Below are 17,209 nucleotides of genomic sequence, written 5' to 3'. Positions count from 1 at the left end.
TAGGGAGAATAGACTGAGTAAGTATAAAACTCTAGGAATGTCTATAAAGAAATCCTTGTTTTTGTAACTTGTATTTCATCAAAATGTATATTCCGGTTATTTCAGAATATGGGGATGTGGGCATTTAGTTATTTCTATAACTAAAAGGAAAAGAGATGTGTTGCTAAGCCTGCTTTTATGTGTTCTTTTAAGCAACATAGGCCCTTTGGTTTTATGATGAAACTTCAGGAAACATAATATCACTCGGGTTTGGGGAACAGACTCCCCATGATGGGGTCCCCGCTGTGAGCATCCCCATGCGGTGTCTCATCCCTACCCTTCCCCCTCATCCTCACCAACCTTTTTTTACATGTTTTAAAGGAATAGAAATTACACTGACCACTTGGTGGCACCAAATAACTAAATAACTACAGAGAAAAGATTAGGTTTTTTTTTTTTTTTTTTTTTTTTTTTTCCAGTTTGTTTTCTTCTTGATGCTAGCTGGGAGCAGGATAGACTCACATTTCACCTCATGAAGCATGCAGGAATGGGCCAAGCACACATTTGTTACACATCATGCTCTGGACCCGTGGGGAGCAAGACATTGTGATGATGTCATTGGGCCTGCCCCAGGGAAACCATAAAACCACCCCCTCCCGTATGTCTCTTGACCAGAGCACAGAATTCCTGTGTTCAGGAGACTGGCCAGGAGCAGGCCCCCAGCCACTGAGAGAAATGCAGCCCGACTGTGAGAACCCTTCCTTGTCTACACCCTCCTTTCCCAGGAGCCCACGGAACGCAGGGACAGTGTCCTTGTTATTACTGTATTCTCAGCACCTTGCAGGAAGCTGGTCCCCAATTCCGGGCAGCTGTTTGCCTGAGTTGATGCTGGGAAAGGAAGATTGGGGCTGGGGTTTAACGGGGCTCAGGAAGTGCAAATGGCTTTTTCAGAGAGTGGGCAGAGGAAGAGCCCAGATCATAAAAGACTCTCCAGCCTCCGCAGCAACCTCTCGTCCATCACTGTGGGCAGAGACAGGTCCATTTGCAAGGCACGTGTGTGCTGGCAAACCACACGGGGCTCGTGGGTTTTCAGAGCTGATGCCGTGGCCATTTGTCCCGTGTCTGTCCGTGCAGCTCTGCTTCTTTAATCTCTCCATCTGTGACACTTTCCCCTGGCCTGCCTCTTCACGTCCTCGTGACACTGATCTGATGGAAGGGCAGAGTTATTTGCCCAGGGCGTGCCCCATACCCTAGATTTACTTTGTCTCGGTGTGATGGGACTTGTTCCTGTGTTCTGTTACTTTCTTGTAAACTCTCAGATGGATCTAGAAGTTCAGCTAGGTTTAGCTTTCTGGTTGTCCCACATCTGGTGACACTAAAACAGCCCTGGGCTCAGGGGTTTCGGTGTGCTCCCACCGACCTTCACCTGACAGTCTTAGCATTGCTGAGGAGTCTGCACCCTGTCTCCCCATTATGTTTATTGCAGAATGGTGGCTCTTCTGATTCTGTCCTTTGGTTTACATTGGATAGTCAGAATTCTAGAAAGATCTTTACTCCTTCAGTTCCTTGGTTGCTCTGAAATACAATTTGTACAGGAAAGTCAGGATAATGGTTGGTTCTTCTTTTGGTTCACCCTCCAAGTAATTACCTGGTACCCTCCAACTCCACACACACACACACACACACACACACACACACACAGATACCACACACACACACACACATAGATACCACACACACACATATACACATAGATACCATACACACACACACACACACATATACACAGAGACCATATACACACACCCACACACATACACACGCATACACATAGATACCATATACACACACTCACACACGTACACACACATACACATTGATACCATATACACACGCTCATACACACACATATAGATACCATACACACACATACACATAGATACCATATACACACACACATATACACACAGAGACCATATACACACACACACACGTACACATGCGTATACACATAGATACCATATACACACACTCACACGTACACACACATATACACATTGATACCATATACGCACAACTCATACACACACATATAGATACCATACACACACGTACACATAGATACCATATACACACACACATACACACACACATAGATACCACATACACACACACACAAACACATATAGATACAGATACCATGCACACACACACACACACGTAGATACCATATACATACACCCACACGTACACGATACCATGTGCACACACCCACACACATATAGATATAGATACCATAGACACACATACACACACACTCCATATATTAGGTTGTCAAAAAAATTATAACGCAAATTTTTGCATAGAAAAATAGAAAAATGTATCATGACTTTTCTGACAACCACACACACATACACAAACATATATATACCATTTATTTGCTTTAATCCATAACAATGTGTATTCTTTTTTTTTTTTAAACGTTTTCCAGAACTCGAACCGCAGTCGTTAGCCATGTAGGAATCCAGCACCTTAACCTTCACGCCACCTGCCGGCACAGTGTGTATTCATTTTAATGCTCAAAATGTCCTGCTAAGAGTCAAGAGTCACTTCATATTAGCTCCTTTTTTTTTTAAAGAATTGTTTTGATTTTGTTTATTCATTCATTCTATTTTAATTTTACCAGAGAGAGACACAGAGAGAGAGAGTGAGAGAAAGAAAGTGTGTGTGAGAGACAGAGAGAGAGAGAGAGAGAGTGAGAAAGCAAGCCACCACGTCCAGGACTTGAACCATGGTCAGCCATGTAGGAGTGCCTGGCACTTTAACCACCACGCCACCTGCTGGTCCCTAGCTCCAGTTTTGTTGTTGTTGTTGTTGTTGTTTTTCCCCTAATTGCTAGAGGGCACCTGCACTCATCAGAGAAAGGGAGGAAGAAAACAGCCCCAGTGGAGTGCGGTCATGCCACAATCCCTTCTCCATCTCTCCAGCCGGCAGGATTTGGGGCAGGCGTGCACACATGCTCAGCATGTTTATCAAGCTACTGGGGCCAGGACTTACACCTTAACTGATCACGTGGGATCAGGCTCCCTGCGCACGGGGCTTGACTGCTGGGTTGCAGGGCCACCCCAGGCTCTTGGTTCTTTTGACATAGCTTCATTTGTCATTGAAAGCTTCCTTGCCTTCCTGCATGATGAGAAGACCCAGGTTTGTGTTGCTTATTTCTGGTCCTGAACCTGGAATCTGCTGCTTCTTCACAGGCCCTGGTGTCTTCCTCTCAGTGAGAATCCTGTCAGAGACTGCAGCCTGCCTCTTGGCAGCAATAATTGTTAGCTGGCTGTTACCTATTCTAGATTTTTCCTGTGGATATAGCTAGGAAATTGTTTTGTTTTTTTAAAGAATTATTTTATTTAACTTTATTTATTTTGATTTGATCAGAGAGGGACAGAGTGAGAGATAGAAAGAGAAAGTGAGAAAGAAAGCCACTAGGTCCAGGACTCGAACCATAGTCAGCTATGTGGAAGTTAGCACCCTTAACCACCATGCCACCTGCTGACCCCAATAGTTTTATTTTTTAAGAAAAGAAAAAAAAAAAAAAACATTAATTCACTGACATTTCCAACTTAAATTTATTAAGACAAAATTATTACTGCTTTGATTCTGTGTACTCTCTTTTCTCTTTTGTTAGAAATCTTAGCTCCTAATGATATAAACAAAAGTACTTATCTTTTTTCATCTTAGAAAATGTACAGATATTCCAGTTAATTGGAAAAGGATGCAACTCTGAGATTTGCAGTTCTCATTTTAAACCGCTGTTGAACCACCTTGGGAGGATGCCTCTGTTAGGGAGGCCTTCAGCTCGCTGGGCAAACAGCCTCCATCTCACCAAGGGGCTGCATGTTTGCCCAGCGGGCGTGACCTCACCCTCCCCTGGGCATCCACAGCCCACTTTCACAGAAGCCAGCTGGTGCCAGCCCTTCTCTTCTGCAGTCTTGCTGTCTTGAACTTCACACCTCATCCGACTTTAATTTTTCCGTTAATAAAAATAATTCACACATTGGGGCTAGCAGGTGGTTAGTGGTTTAAGGTGCCGGACTCCCATTAGTCAACTGTGGTTCAATTCCTAGACCTGGCAGCTTAAAACATCAGGCACACGTGCATGCATACCCAAATCCCTGAGAATGGAGGAAAAGGGATTACAGCGTGGCCATCTCCCCAGAGGGTGATTTCTCCCTTTCTGTTTCTGTCCCTCTGTCTTTCTGGAAAGCGCATGCACCCTATAGCAAAAATCTCTCTCAAAAAAAAAGAAAAAAAGGAATTCACACAACCTTCGGATCTCTTGGTAGAATTTCCGTCTCCATAGTGCCTCTGATAGTTGATAGTGGTATTTCACGACGTCAGGATAAGCTGAAATCAGGGACAACTAAAAACTTAATGCAGCAGGGGGTGGTGTGGTGTGCTGTGGGACCACACCCCTTTTTCATGCCGAGGACCCCAGGGAACAGCAGGAAACGGCGGTGGGCAGAGTCTCACGGCACCTCTTCTATTCTAGGGAGTCAAGGGGCACACTGGGCAGTCGGGCCCTCTCACACGACAGCATTTTCATTCCTGAGTCCGGACAAGACCCTCCTCGGCCTGTGCGGGTGTTTTCCCAAGAAAATGTGTGTGACCGGATTAAAGCTCTGCAGGTAACATGTCCTCGGTGGTGTCACTTGATGTGTGTGTCAGATATCAATCGAGAAGTTTGTAAACGCATCTGCTTGGTTTATCTGCAATTTTACTTTGTTCCGTTTTTTATCTAGAGCGTGTGTGCTCACGAGAGACACAGAGGGAGGAAAGTGGGAAATCACCCCCCTCAGGGGGGGTTGGCCGTGCCACAGACCCTTCTCCAGTCTTCTCTCGGGATTTTAGGCATGCACACACACTTGCCTGGCATGATTTTCAAGCCTCCAGGTCCAGAGCTTGAACCACACAGCTAGCCATGAGGGATCCAGCGCCTTAACCTCCATGCTACCTGCTGGCCCTATTTGAGATATTTTAAAGGAGATTCGCACACACATCACAACTCTTGCAAGCCACACCACTTTAGTTACAAGTCACAGCCTAGACGGTAGGAAGGCAGCTGGGGGTGGATGCTGTTGCAGTTCAAGTCAGAACGCCGTGTGAGAGCTTTGAAGGTAGTTCCCAAATGCACGCATTGGAAGGATTTGTTGGCGAATGTCATTGATGAGAATCAGAGCAATGATAAATGTCATGGATGAGAATAAGAGCAAATGTTCTTTGTTGATAAATGCCATTGATAAAAATAGGAGCAAATCTTCTTTATTCCCATCTAGTTAAAAATTCAGTGTAATGTGAAAATGGGACCACCACCTCCTCCAGGGGAGCTTCCTGCCAAGCGGGGAGAGGATGCCGGCATGAGTTCTGAGGACGATGGGCTTCCCAGGAGCCCCCCCGAGATGTCCCTGCTGCACGACATTGGTCCTGGCACGACCATAAAGGTACAAGCAGCCTGTCCCACAGCTCAGCTCCATCCACACCGGCCATGGCGGGCAACTGGGGCTCTGGACACCCTGGGAGCTCCCTGAAGAGCTCCATGAGTGGGCAAGGCTGTGGGGTGGCAGTGGCAGACCAGGGCACCGGAGCCTACAGTCGGCCTTTGGGCTGTATTTAGTTTTACTGTTGAGCAGAAATTCAGGTCTGATTAGGGAGTGTGGTTTGGGTGACTTTTGGCGATGGTGATAGGTTTGATAAGTCCAACGCTGTACCTCATCTTTCCTGTCTGAGCAGACCCAGAATCTCATTGAAAAGAAGGGAGACATGTCTGTGTCTGTTTTCTGTTGCCATGGCATTTGGCCAGAGGGGAAATGGTATCGGAAGCATGTAACCGTCTAGGCTCTTGTGCCCGAGTCTTAGGGCAGCCACACTTTGTTGGTTTAGGGGTACGTGTGTGAGGCACGTGCTGGCAACCAGGGCAACAGGAAAGGGTACAGGGGAGAAGAACTAACCCCAAATACTGCCTTCCCTGTTCAAATCCCAGAGGAGGGGCCTGAGGAATTGAGTGCCTTCTCGTATGTCTCCAGTATAGCTCAAAGTGCTGTGGTCTTTAACTTTAGTTTTATTTTGGTAAGAACACGTAACAGCCATTCAGTGTACTCACACAGATAATAAACTAGATTATCATCTTTCCCATGGAGAGAAGGCTGCGGAGTGGCTGCAGTTGGAATGACCTGCTTTATGACCGTTGAAGACAAAGGCCAGAGGTCATTTTTTAAAGGTTTTTTAAAAAAAATTTTATCTATTTTTTTCTATAAGTAAGAGAGACCAAGGACAGAGACAATTTCAGCAGGGTCTTCCTTCTGCAATTCTCCTTCCCCCAGCTCCAGCCAGCCCTCGGTCATGGGCACACGCATGCTCTACAGGCTCGGGTCTCTGGAGACAGACTGGAATCCTCCTACATGTGTCCGCCTTCCCCCAGCTCCAGCCAGCCCTCAGTCATGGGCACACGCATGCTCTACAGGCTCGGGTCTCTGGAGACAGACTGGAATCCTCCTACATGTGTCCGCCTTCCCCCAGCTCCAGCCAGCCCTCAGTCATGGGCACACGCATGCTCTACAGGCTCGGGTCTCTGGAGACAGGCTGAAATCCTCCTACATGTGTCTGCCTTGCAGAGACCCATGCTTTCCCCCTGCACTGCCTCTGATGCCCAGGCTCATTTTTTTATAGCCACACACAGTCTCGTGTCCTTGGAACGCTGTCACCTCTGGCGTATTCAAGGGGCTGTTCAGATGGAGGTTTTCAGGGCGTTCTTCTAACCCACTGACTGGCAGTCCTGCCACTCTGAGGTATAAAAGTAGCCACCTCAGCTCTGACCCCTTGAAGCCCGCCTCCCCACACACACCTAATTTTAGGGCAAAGTAGGTTCCCAGCGCGTCACTGATACACAGGCGGAAGGACAGTGGCGTAGCTGAATCGAAGTGAGCCCCCAGTGTTGGGGGTTCTCACAGAGCTGGCTAGAGAAGTGTCCCTGCACAGTCTGCCCCAGGGTAAGTTGTCCCTTCTCTCCTGGAGAGCAGGATGTGAGGACACTCTTGCTCTCTGGGCTCAAAGAGAAGGAGAAGGAGTGAGGAGGGTGGTGTGACCTACTTTTGGGCTCTGCTGAGCCGACCCCTCAACACCTCAAAATACTCTTGCGTGCAGTTTCAGCGGCCCCCTCTCGGGAGCAGATGTGACTTTATGTCCTGGGCTGCGAGGTGGGGGCTCATGGTGACTTGTCGTGACCGTCCCTCATCCCAGCCCATGGATCTCTTAGTTCTCTGCGGCCAGGGCAGACAGTACAGAACGAGCCGTGTCTGAGCTCATTCATGAGAGAGCAAGCCCAGCCCGAGCCCACACGGCAGCACGGCACACAAGTTCCACAGTTAGCCGAGGGAAGCCACTCGTCCTGGGCCACGGTGACCTCGTCTTTCACAGCATTCCTCCTGTGGCAGTTACTTTATTTTTAAAGAAAACATTCTGAGATGTTACCAAGTATTGAGCGATGGGAACAATCTACCGGCTTCACAGGAAACCAAAATTTGAGCTTTTAAGACTTAAAAAAAATAAAAAAGCAATCTTTATCATCATGGTTTTGAAGACACAATGATTGTATTCTGTGCCCTGAAAGGTTTTTTTGTGCACTTGGCTGACTGAGAGGGAAAGACAATGCACCCTTTAAGATGTGCTTATAGAACACTTGCGATTTGATGTCATTTGTGTGCTTTAAATCCCAAAAGCACAGGATTGTGGCTGTGTGCTTTTTTCCTGTTGTGACGCCTGGCACAGGCCCACATTCCTGACAGGAACTTAATGAAGATCACCCGGTCAAGGGAATGTCTTTGGTAGCAATATTTGATGATAGCGCCCAGGTGGTATTCCTGATGGAATATGGACTTCAGGAGATACATGGGATTATGTTTTAAATTCCATCACTGATGAAACTGCTTGGTGACTTTTAAGATAAAATTGATGCCTGACTGATCATATTCTGGGCTTCCTGTTATTTTGCAGGAAACGCCTTCTGTTACAGTCTGTGTTGATCTGGATGATAAGGGAGGAGAACACAGCTCTGGCGACAAAAACACACCCCGTGGCTACAGAATGAGGCCTGGGACAGGTTCATCCCTTCTTGGAATGTGTCCTCAAAAGGGTTTGAGGGAGGATTAGTTGAGATTAGATCCATGCCTCCCTTCCCAGTAGACTTCTCTTCAGCGCCTGGAATGGCCCGCCCTCCGCCCACTTCCTGTCTAATGGCTGTGCTCATGTGCCTCACCCTCCGCCTGTTCCTCAGTGGCTGAGCCCCTCTGTTTGGAGATGAACATTGTAAAGCAGCTGTCATTCAGGGCCACCACAGAAAAAGCTTCTGAACCCCAAGTCATTTCCTCAGGGCCTTTTGAGCCACATTCCCCGCCCCCCCAAAAAAAAGGAGGGGCATATGTTAGACATTTAAACTCTCCACTTCGAGAAGCACAGACTTGAGGGAAAACTAGGTGACTGGGAACAAGCAGTGCAGATGTGAGTGCTCTCCAGAGGCAGGAAGCCTCTGCCCCACCCTCCCCCAGAGGCCTCCCAGTCCACCCAGGAGTTAACATCACAGACAAAAGACAAGCTCATGATTCACTGCTCTCGCCAGGCCCCCAAAACTCTCAGAACGACAATGGGGGCTGAGAAGTGAGTTCTGAGACAGAGGAGCCAGTGGCCTGGGGCGTGGTCAGCTGCCACGGCTGGCACAGGGGCGGCACATGGAACAGAGGTCGGAGAAGGTTCACCTTGCCTAGGTCCCCAGCCCAGGGGCCAAGGTGAGCCCAAGCCTAGGACTGTCTGCCCAGACAGTGCAAACACAAGGTGACCGCTGTGCAGGAGGGGCAGGGGCTGTTCACCCGTCAGAACCTGTAGGGTGTTGGGTTTATGCAGAGGTAACTGAGGCCCCTCTTGTCACAGACAGATAGCCATTCTCATTTGCGGAGCCACTGTACTTGCAAACTGCTCATCCTGTCTATACTCAGGAGTCTCAGACAGAAAACAAACAACATTTACTTAGCCAAGTGTTCATACATTGTTCCTCTAGACAAGGGGCAAAAAATAAGGACTCTGTATGACTCTGAAATGTATTCATACGGATCCATTTGAGATCCTTGAGATGGATCTCCTGGATCTGCTTGGCCAATCTCAAATCTTTTTATTTATTTATTTACTTTGGCTAGAGGACAGGGACGCTCATCAGAGGGAGAGAGAGCAGGAAAGGAGAATGCATCCCCCATGGGGAATGGTCACTCCACAGTCTTCACTCCATCTCCCCTTCATTTTAGGATTTGGGGAACACACACATGTGCCTGGTGTGTTTCTCAACCTGCTGGGTCTGGGACTTGAACCACATGCTCAGCCATGTGAAATCCAGCTGCCTCGACCACTACTCCCATGGAGCTGGTCCATGTGGCCCATCTCAAATGACTTCCTGAATCACCAGCTACAACAGTGGGAGCCAAAGCCACAGGCACAGATGTTGTTGTGGCCAGGAGTCTTATGGTTTATTTTAAAAATAACTTCCTTGCTTTATTCCCATAAGTACCTGAATAGCTAAAAGAAGAGAACTATAATAGATTATATTTGTTTCTAACCCTCTCTCCCTCATCTAGCAAGTATCTCCTCCCAGTTTATAGGGATAAATGTTAGAAAACATAAGCACCTTGATATTAATAGGAAAGTAAGTGCCTCTCCATGGTCGGCCCTTTGCAGGACAGCCCGTGCCAGATCCCATCTCTCTAGTGTCCTCCAGTTTAGCAAAGGCTCCTGGGTACCTGGTTTGCAAGGGGCTCCAGGACTAGGGGAAAGGAATTCAGCAAGATGCATCCACAGCCCTGGGAGCTTGCCAGGAGGGGACAGCCATGGTGTCTCATTCACTGCCTCTTTCTCGAACATACTGTTTAGTCACGGCTTCCTAAATCATCATGTGGTGAATAAAATGATGTTCTTAAGTTAAAAGGTGAATTTGACAGCAATATTGAGCACCACACTCAAATATTCAGTTGTCAGGAAAGTCATGACACCTTTTTGCATAGTCGAACATAGAAACATACATGTGACTTTCGCGACAACCTAATAGAAAGTCTGGCTGGGTAGCTGGTTGGTTGTACCAGAGCCCGCCATCTGCTCACATAAATCAGCTATGTCTCTCCCTTGAATAAATACTCCATGCATTCATTCACCTCCTGGGTCCTCCCTCCTCCAGGCTGAGCGTGCTCAGGGGTGCTCAGTGCTTTCTGCTGATAATGTCTTTGCTGGGGAACCCACTTAAACCTCACTCGGTGAAGGAGCTCGCCAAGTCCGGTGCGGAGGGTCTCAGGGTATCGCTGTGTTCCTCCATGGGCCTGCCAGACCCCGCCCTGCCTGGTGGCACACTTGCTTTTACCTGTCAGTCCTTCCCCGCCAAGGTATAAACAAGTAAAAGATCTGGAAGTTAACCAATGGCAACTTAACGCCAGGTTTTTCCAAGAGGACGCGTAGATCCAGAGATCTGAAGAGAGCAACGCTCCCATGGTGGGCTGCAGGGGAGTGGGCATAGCACCTCAGTGTCCCGGCCCCAAAAGGCATACTTGGGCCACCTTCTCATCTGCCAGAGACTCTGCCCTCGGAGAAATCAGGCTGGTCTGTTTCATCTGAACAAGTAGCTCTTGTCCGAAGCACCTGTGCCAGCTACTGTGGAGCATGGGGACAAAGTCTCCTGCTCAGGGAGGCTGGGACCAGGTCCTCACACAGCCTTAGAAGGGAGTGACAGGTTTGCAGTGTACGGCCCTCACTTTAAACTCCTGGCTATCTGCCGTTCTAATGGAATACCCTAGAACTTACTCTGTTAAAAGTCAGCTTGAAAGTAACCCACGCACGCGAAACCCAGAGACAGCGTGGGAGGCCTGCATGAAGTTAATGATCAGTGTGTTTGCTTCTTGTCTCATGAAGGTCTCCTTGGTGTCCTCGTCCCGGCCGCAGTCCCCAGATCACACGAGTGACACTACTGTCTCCCCCCGGAACTCCGATAGCAGCCTGGCACCCGTGGCTGACTTCAGTTATCCTCCAGAATCCTCTTCCTGCCTGGACAACTCTGCGGCCAAGCACAAGCTCCTGGTGAAGCCCCGCAACCAGCGGTCAAGCAAAATGAGGCGACTGTCATCGGTAACTGGGCTCGCTCCTCCCATGCAGAGGCAGGGTGGGCCGACCTGGCACCTCCTCCCTTCAGCCCCCATACCAGTCACATGCAGGGGCAGGGTGGGCCGACCTGGCACCTCCTCCCCTCAGCCCCCCTACCAGTCACATGCAGGGGCAGGGTGGGCCGACCTGACACCTCCTCCCTCGGTGGCCCCTACCAGTCACAGGGTCTTATGCTCCCTCTGCACACCCCCAGTCCACGACCACGCACAGGAGCTATAGCGGGGCATCCTTTCAGCATAAATCAGATTTGCCTCTCCCTGTGTAAATTCTTCCTTCATTCATTCACTCCACACAGATTTACCAAGAGCCTCCTATGTGTCACACCACCCCCTCCCCACACTGCGTTCAGCATACAGTTCACACTCCAAGCCTGGCACAATCAGGCCCTGCCTAGTGCCCAAATTTCTCTCATCCTTTGCCTCACTCAAGGCTCTGGCCTTGTTTCTGCTTCTTGAGCTCTCCAAGCTGTCTGCAGCCTCAGGCATCAGCATTATTGCCCTTTCCCCTGCCTGAGGCAGTCTTTTGGCTGATTGCTTCTCACCCTTGGGTCTCAGCTCAGCAGTCCCCTCCCAGGATCCTGGCCACACACTTCTTTCATAGCCTTCAACACTCAGAAGCGGCCTTAGTAAATGTGCATGCTCAAGGCTTATTGCCGGTGTTCTCTGAGACCTGTCCCAGCTGGTCTTCAGCCCCGAGCCAGGCTTGTCTAGTCACAGAGCTGGGGTCCTGCAAACAGTCGTTGAATGGACGGATGAATGAACAAAGGAAGAAGTGAATGACAGAAAGAGCTGAGATACTAGAGCGGCCACTACCTTGAGTAAGGGCCTACTTAGTAACCCAGGAACCTTGCCTCTGTAAGGGCAGACCCTCCTTTGAGTATACTGCATGGAGGAATTGTCACCTTGTAGTCACAGAAGCCAAGAGACTTACCCCTGGAAAACATGGGCTTCGTGATAGCAGTGGGTTAGAGGTCTATAGAGGCTTGCTGTCTTCTGTCCTGCCAGGTGGGCCTGTAGCACCTTGTCCCTGCAGGAGGTGAGGAGCCAGGTATGGAGGCCACAGAGAATAACAGTGCTGAGAAAGAGGTGCTCGCAGACTAAGGGCGTTTCTCTCTCTCCTTCCTGCCTGACGTGATTGTGGGGTGTTGACGAAGCACCCAGGACAAGGCAGGTGCTTCAGCTAGAGACGGGCATTAGAGCCACTCAGGATTGCAGGAACTCCCTGGAGAGAGTGAGTTTTCCTCTGAGCATGGGGAAGGTGCTTGTTAAACTCACATGAGCAGGGTTCACTTTGGGAGGACTAATGCTGGCGGGAGAAGCAGAATGAGTCACCTTCAGACCGGCGTGCCTGCTGGGCACCGGAGACTTGTGCTCATGCATGTGCATCTAGCGCATTTACTGTCATTTACATGCTGCAGGGACTTGGGGAGGTCCGGTAACTCTACACCTCCTGTCCTCGTGCTGAGTGGTGCCACTGCCAGGGCCAGGGCCAGGGCCAGCTCCCTTCCCGCCCTCAAGTCTGTGCTTCATTCCCCTGGGGAAATCTCTTGCTCTGGCAAGGGCATGCATAATCAGCCACAGCCTGGCCTGGGCTTGGTGACAGACAGAAGCCCAGCTTGTCCTCCAGATGCAAATGGAGCCTCCCCTGCCACTACCCCCCCCCCCCCGGCCCCCCCCCCCCCCCCCCCCCCCCCCTGGCAGAGCTGTGACCTTTCTTCACTTCAGAATGTAACTTAGTTCTGGAATCCCATTTTGTAGAACAGTTTGCTATAGTCAGTTTGAGTGAACGTGTACACACAGTCATTCTTGACTGAAACTCTGACATTTCCCTATCTCCTCCCCTGCCCCCTGTTCTCCTTTCTTGCTTGGTCTGAAGCAGGCAGAGCTATCTGAGTTCTCAGAGGAGTCCATCTGGCTGGTCACTGTGTCCCTCCATCCACTGTTGGGCCCTAAGTTGGAGGCCTCTGTCCCTCAGTGCCATGGCTCCCCTTGCCTTTGGTCATGTGATCCCTCTTCCCAACCACGAAGACCTTCCTGTGCCCTGCTTCCTCCCACCCCAGGATGAAGGTGCTTTCAAATGCTCTGTACTGCTTCAAAGGTGGGAAGGGCATCCAGGCCACCCCCTCTGTTGCCCTCCTGCTTCTGGGGATTTCTGCAGGGGCTGCTGTCCCCTTGGGCTTCACTAGACAGTGAGGCTCTACTTTGTTCTGCTTTTCTGATCCCCTGTAACATCCGGGGCTTCCTTCTCCATCACTCACTCCCCTGCTCTACCTGGAAGCTTCAGACTCTCCACTTTCCTCTCTCCCTCTCCCTGTCGCTGTCCAGTTCTTTTCTCCACTAAGGAAGATCAGCTCCCTTGGTCTGGCCAGGTGTTCTCCAGCTCTGTCTGCAGTGGGCTAAACTCTCTTCTCCATGTTGTCTAGGCTGAGTCTTCTGGATTTCTAAGAAAAAAGAAAAAGGCTCTTATCATAAAACTCCCCTCTCATGAGATAAAATCTTTGGCTGTCAGGACTGCGATATTTATCACAAAGTTCAGAAATACATTCAGGAGTATATTTGACTGAATCCCTCTGCTCCCCACCAAAGCAGAGGTTGGGAGCAAAAAACCCAGGCAAGGCCAACCCCTGTTGTTAGCTTTGCATCTTAGCCAGCTCACAGAACTGTGTTGTGTGTGTGCCCATACGCAGTAGAAGCAGAACACCAGAATCGTTCCCACGCACGTTACCCTGCACCAGTTGGTCCTCATCCTTACCCGGGCAGTAACCAGGAGCAGAGAATACTAACTCTGTTTTTGTTTTTTTTTGTTTTTTTTGTTGTTGTTGTTCCTAAGAGGTCACTGTTCCCTTCTGCCTAAGGGCACATGCACTCACCGGAGAGAGAGAGACAGTGATAATGAGAGGGAAAGTGAGAAACCACCCCTGTAGAGAGGATGACCACACCACAATCCCTTCTCCATTCTCCTCCTGGGATCTTGGGCACACACACACATGCACCAAGTGTGACTTTCAGGACACCAGGTCCAGGACTCAAGCCACAGTCAGCCACATGGGAGTCCAATGACATAACTGCTATGTCATCTGCTGGCCTCACTAGGTCCATTTTAATAGCAGAAAAACAAGGTGACTTGCTCAGGGTCTCATGGCTGGCAGAGCGGCAAGTGTAAGACAGACCCCGCTGCCTCCTCTCCACCCTGGGCAGTGAGCATCCTCTGACCAGAGTGATGTGGACACCTCTGCAAGGAACCATCATTCTCACGAGATGAGGCAGCTGCTAAGGGGACATCCCTGAGGATGGGGCATGGGAAACTGGTTAAGGCAGCACCGGGGCATCTCCACCACAGTGCAGGCTGAGCTGCGAGTTCCCCATTGCCACTTCCTTGGGAGGCTTCCCAGAGTCACTGTGAGGAAGAGCAGGCATAAAGCACCTAGGTGGCCGGACCTGGGACCCCTTCCTACGCACCTGCCAGACAGCCTGGGCCGAGTCAGAAGCAGCTCTGTCCCCTCAGAACCTTTACACGACTCCAAGTCCCCCTCGGGGTTCCATTCTCCATGCCATCTTCGTCCTGCCAGGCCCCTCCAGGGCTGCCTCTTTATAGCTGGGAGGCGCACAAGCCAGACCTACTTCCCAGCTTCCCGTGGCTTACCATGGGTTCCGTGACTGTGGTTTCAGAACATGACCCATAGCCTAAAGAGGTTTCAGCATCAGCAGTTTCCTGTAGTAGCAAAAGGCCAGCGGCACGACAACGGCAAAAACCTGCAGCTTTGGAAAATTCTGTAGGCTTCTGCGTGCATCTTCCTCTTTTTCAGTCCCTCGGGAGGAGATTGTGCATTTCGGAAGGCGTTAACTCTGGTGTGGTCGCAAATGTCCCTGTCATCCTGTGTTCTGGTAGTAAGCAGATGACAGCTAGGAAATGTTAAACGAGCAAACAACAATGACTGCAGACACTCCCTGAGAGTCCCCTTTCCTCTCTCAGAAAAAGCAAGGAGAGAGCTGTGTTTTGCAGCAGCCTGGGTGACCTCCAGGTCTCATGTCTTGAATTAAAAAAAAAAAAAAAATCAGCCTCAATATCCTCAACCTTTTGGTCATTTTTGTATATTACTTTAAAAAAATTATTTTTAATTAAACTTTATTTATTTTAATTTGACCAGAGAGGGACAGAGCATGAGAGAGACATGAGAGAGAGAGAGAGAGAGAAAGTGAGAAAGCAAGCCCCTAGGTCCCAGGCTCCCACCACAGCCGGCTCTGTGGGAGTGCAGCGCCTTTAACCACCACGCCACCTGCTGGCCCCTTGCATATTACTTTTGAATGATTCGGGGTTACCTTGCTCTCCTTTCCTTCCTGACAGAGCAGGAACTGACTTGGTGACAATAGGGAAGAAGCTGGACTAGAATCTGAGTTCAGGGCCTTTCAGGAAATGAGAGCTTGCCATATTTTTGTCGGGAGGCACAGAGGGAAGAGTCTTAGTTGCAGGGAACAGACCAGACTGCCTACAGGAGACAGTTGGAAGCGGTTTCCCCGGGGCATTGGTCGAGGTTCCTGAAGTAGGGGACTTCGGGAGGGAGTAGCTCGTCACCCAGCCCCTGCATCTGACAGAGCGGTGGGGGCTTGCTTAGGCCTGTATAGGGAGAGAGAAACAAGTCGAGACCAGAGAATGAGGGGACTGCAAATTCAGCTGAAGATTGGTTACAGCCTGTAAGCTGTGGTTCGCTCTTGGCCATGCTTGACCTGATCGGGAATGTTTTTCCAGAAACCCAGCCTGGCTTCGCTGTGAGGGGGCATCCCTGAGGATGGGACATGGGAGACCGGCTCAGAGCAGCACAGGGCCATAGACACAGGGCCACTGTCCAGGCGGGCCACCTGTCAGCTCAGCCTTCACCGTGGGATCCACATCTCTGAGCTCTTGGCCCTCTGAGTGCACAAAGGGAATGATAATCCCTTCCTCGCTGGGCTGAGTGGAGGACGACCAGAAGTGAAACGTGGAGAGAGCAGAGTGTGACAGCCAGACCCCTTCCTGTGCCTCTCTCTCTCTGGAGCAGCGTCCACTGATTATGAAGCTCGGCCAAATGAGCTTCAGGTGGCATGTATTTTGCAGGTGTAGCCACCTCTGTGCTCGTGAGCCATGATTCGGGGGAGACCAGGACAGGAGGGATGGAGTGAAAGACACCTGGGTGTGAATTGCCACTTAAATGCCAGCTTTGGAGACCTCCTGCTTTCTCTAAGTCATACTAAGCCATGAGGAAGAGGGGAAGTCACAGCTCCCTAGCGTTTGCGGTGGTGACGGTGTCTTTCCTCTTTGCTTCTTCTAGCGTGCACAGTCAGAATCCCTGAGCGATCTGACGTGCACCCCAGAGGAGGAGGAATACGACGAGAAGCCATTATCCAAAGTCAACCCAGAAGCAAGCCCCAGTGCTGCGCCGCAGCAGGACGTGGTGCTGGACCGAGGCTCGGAGCCCGCAGTGCCAGCCCCCGTGCTGCACCCTGGGAGGCCCCGTGCCCGGCGCGCCCCGCTGCAGCACTGCCCGGCGCTCAGTGCCAGCGTTGAGGACGGGAGCTTCCTTGGAGATGACTCCCCAAGCCTCCCGGTCACCCCAGAGGTCACTGAGCCCGTGTCAGTCCCAGCCCCCTGCTTGGAGTCCCCATCTCGGCCTGAAAGCCCCCCACATACCGGTCCGGACAGCAAGAACCAAGAGGAGCAGCCGTCCACCCCAGGCGTGTGTCCTCAGGTGCCCACGGACACAGCTGACGAGGTGATTTGTGCTCCTGGAGACCTCGGAAGTCCATTAGCTACCCCCGTCCTGGAGGAGGACACGACACCATCTGAGACTGTCACCCACACCCCCGTGGAGACGCCCCCCAATGCAGAGGGGCCAGACCAAGATGTCCAGAAGGAAGAGTTGTCGCTGGAAGTGCCAGAGCCCCTAGGAGCAGGGAAAGAACCATCCACGGCCCCTGCCCCGAGCCCGAGCCCGCCGGGCCCCAAGAGCTGCCTGGCG

At 50.5% G+C, this 17,209-nt stretch overlaps 1 protein-coding gene across 1 annotated transcript in view; it reads left to right on the top strand.

The window, feature by feature from the left end:
- Window positions 1–17,209, top strand: part of CRACDL (CRACD like) — a 165,068-nt gene that overhangs the window by 108,468 nt on the left and 39,391 nt on the right. Inside the window, exons 4-7 of the mRNA XM_006166588.3 lie at window positions 4,529–4,664; window positions 5,313–5,477; window positions 10,969–11,181; window positions 16,523–17,198. Of these exons, the coding sequence (XP_006166650.1) occupies window positions 4,529–4,664; window positions 5,313–5,477; window positions 10,969–11,181; window positions 16,523–17,198 (1,190 nt within the window). The remainder of the gene's footprint in view (window positions 1–4,528; window positions 4,665–5,312; window positions 5,478–10,968; window positions 11,182–16,522; window positions 17,199–17,209) is intronic.

Source organism: Tupaia chinensis, unplaced genomic scaffold, assembly GCF_000334495.1.
Source record: "Tupaia chinensis unplaced genomic scaffold, TupChi_1.0 Scaffold144276_1, whole genome shotgun sequence".
NCBI classification, from domain to species: Eukaryota; Metazoa; Chordata; class Mammalia; order Scandentia; family Tupaiidae; genus Tupaia; species Tupaia belangeri.
The sequence above is the reverse complement of the archived record's forward strand: the minus strand, read 5'-3'. Positions and strand labels throughout refer to the sequence as shown.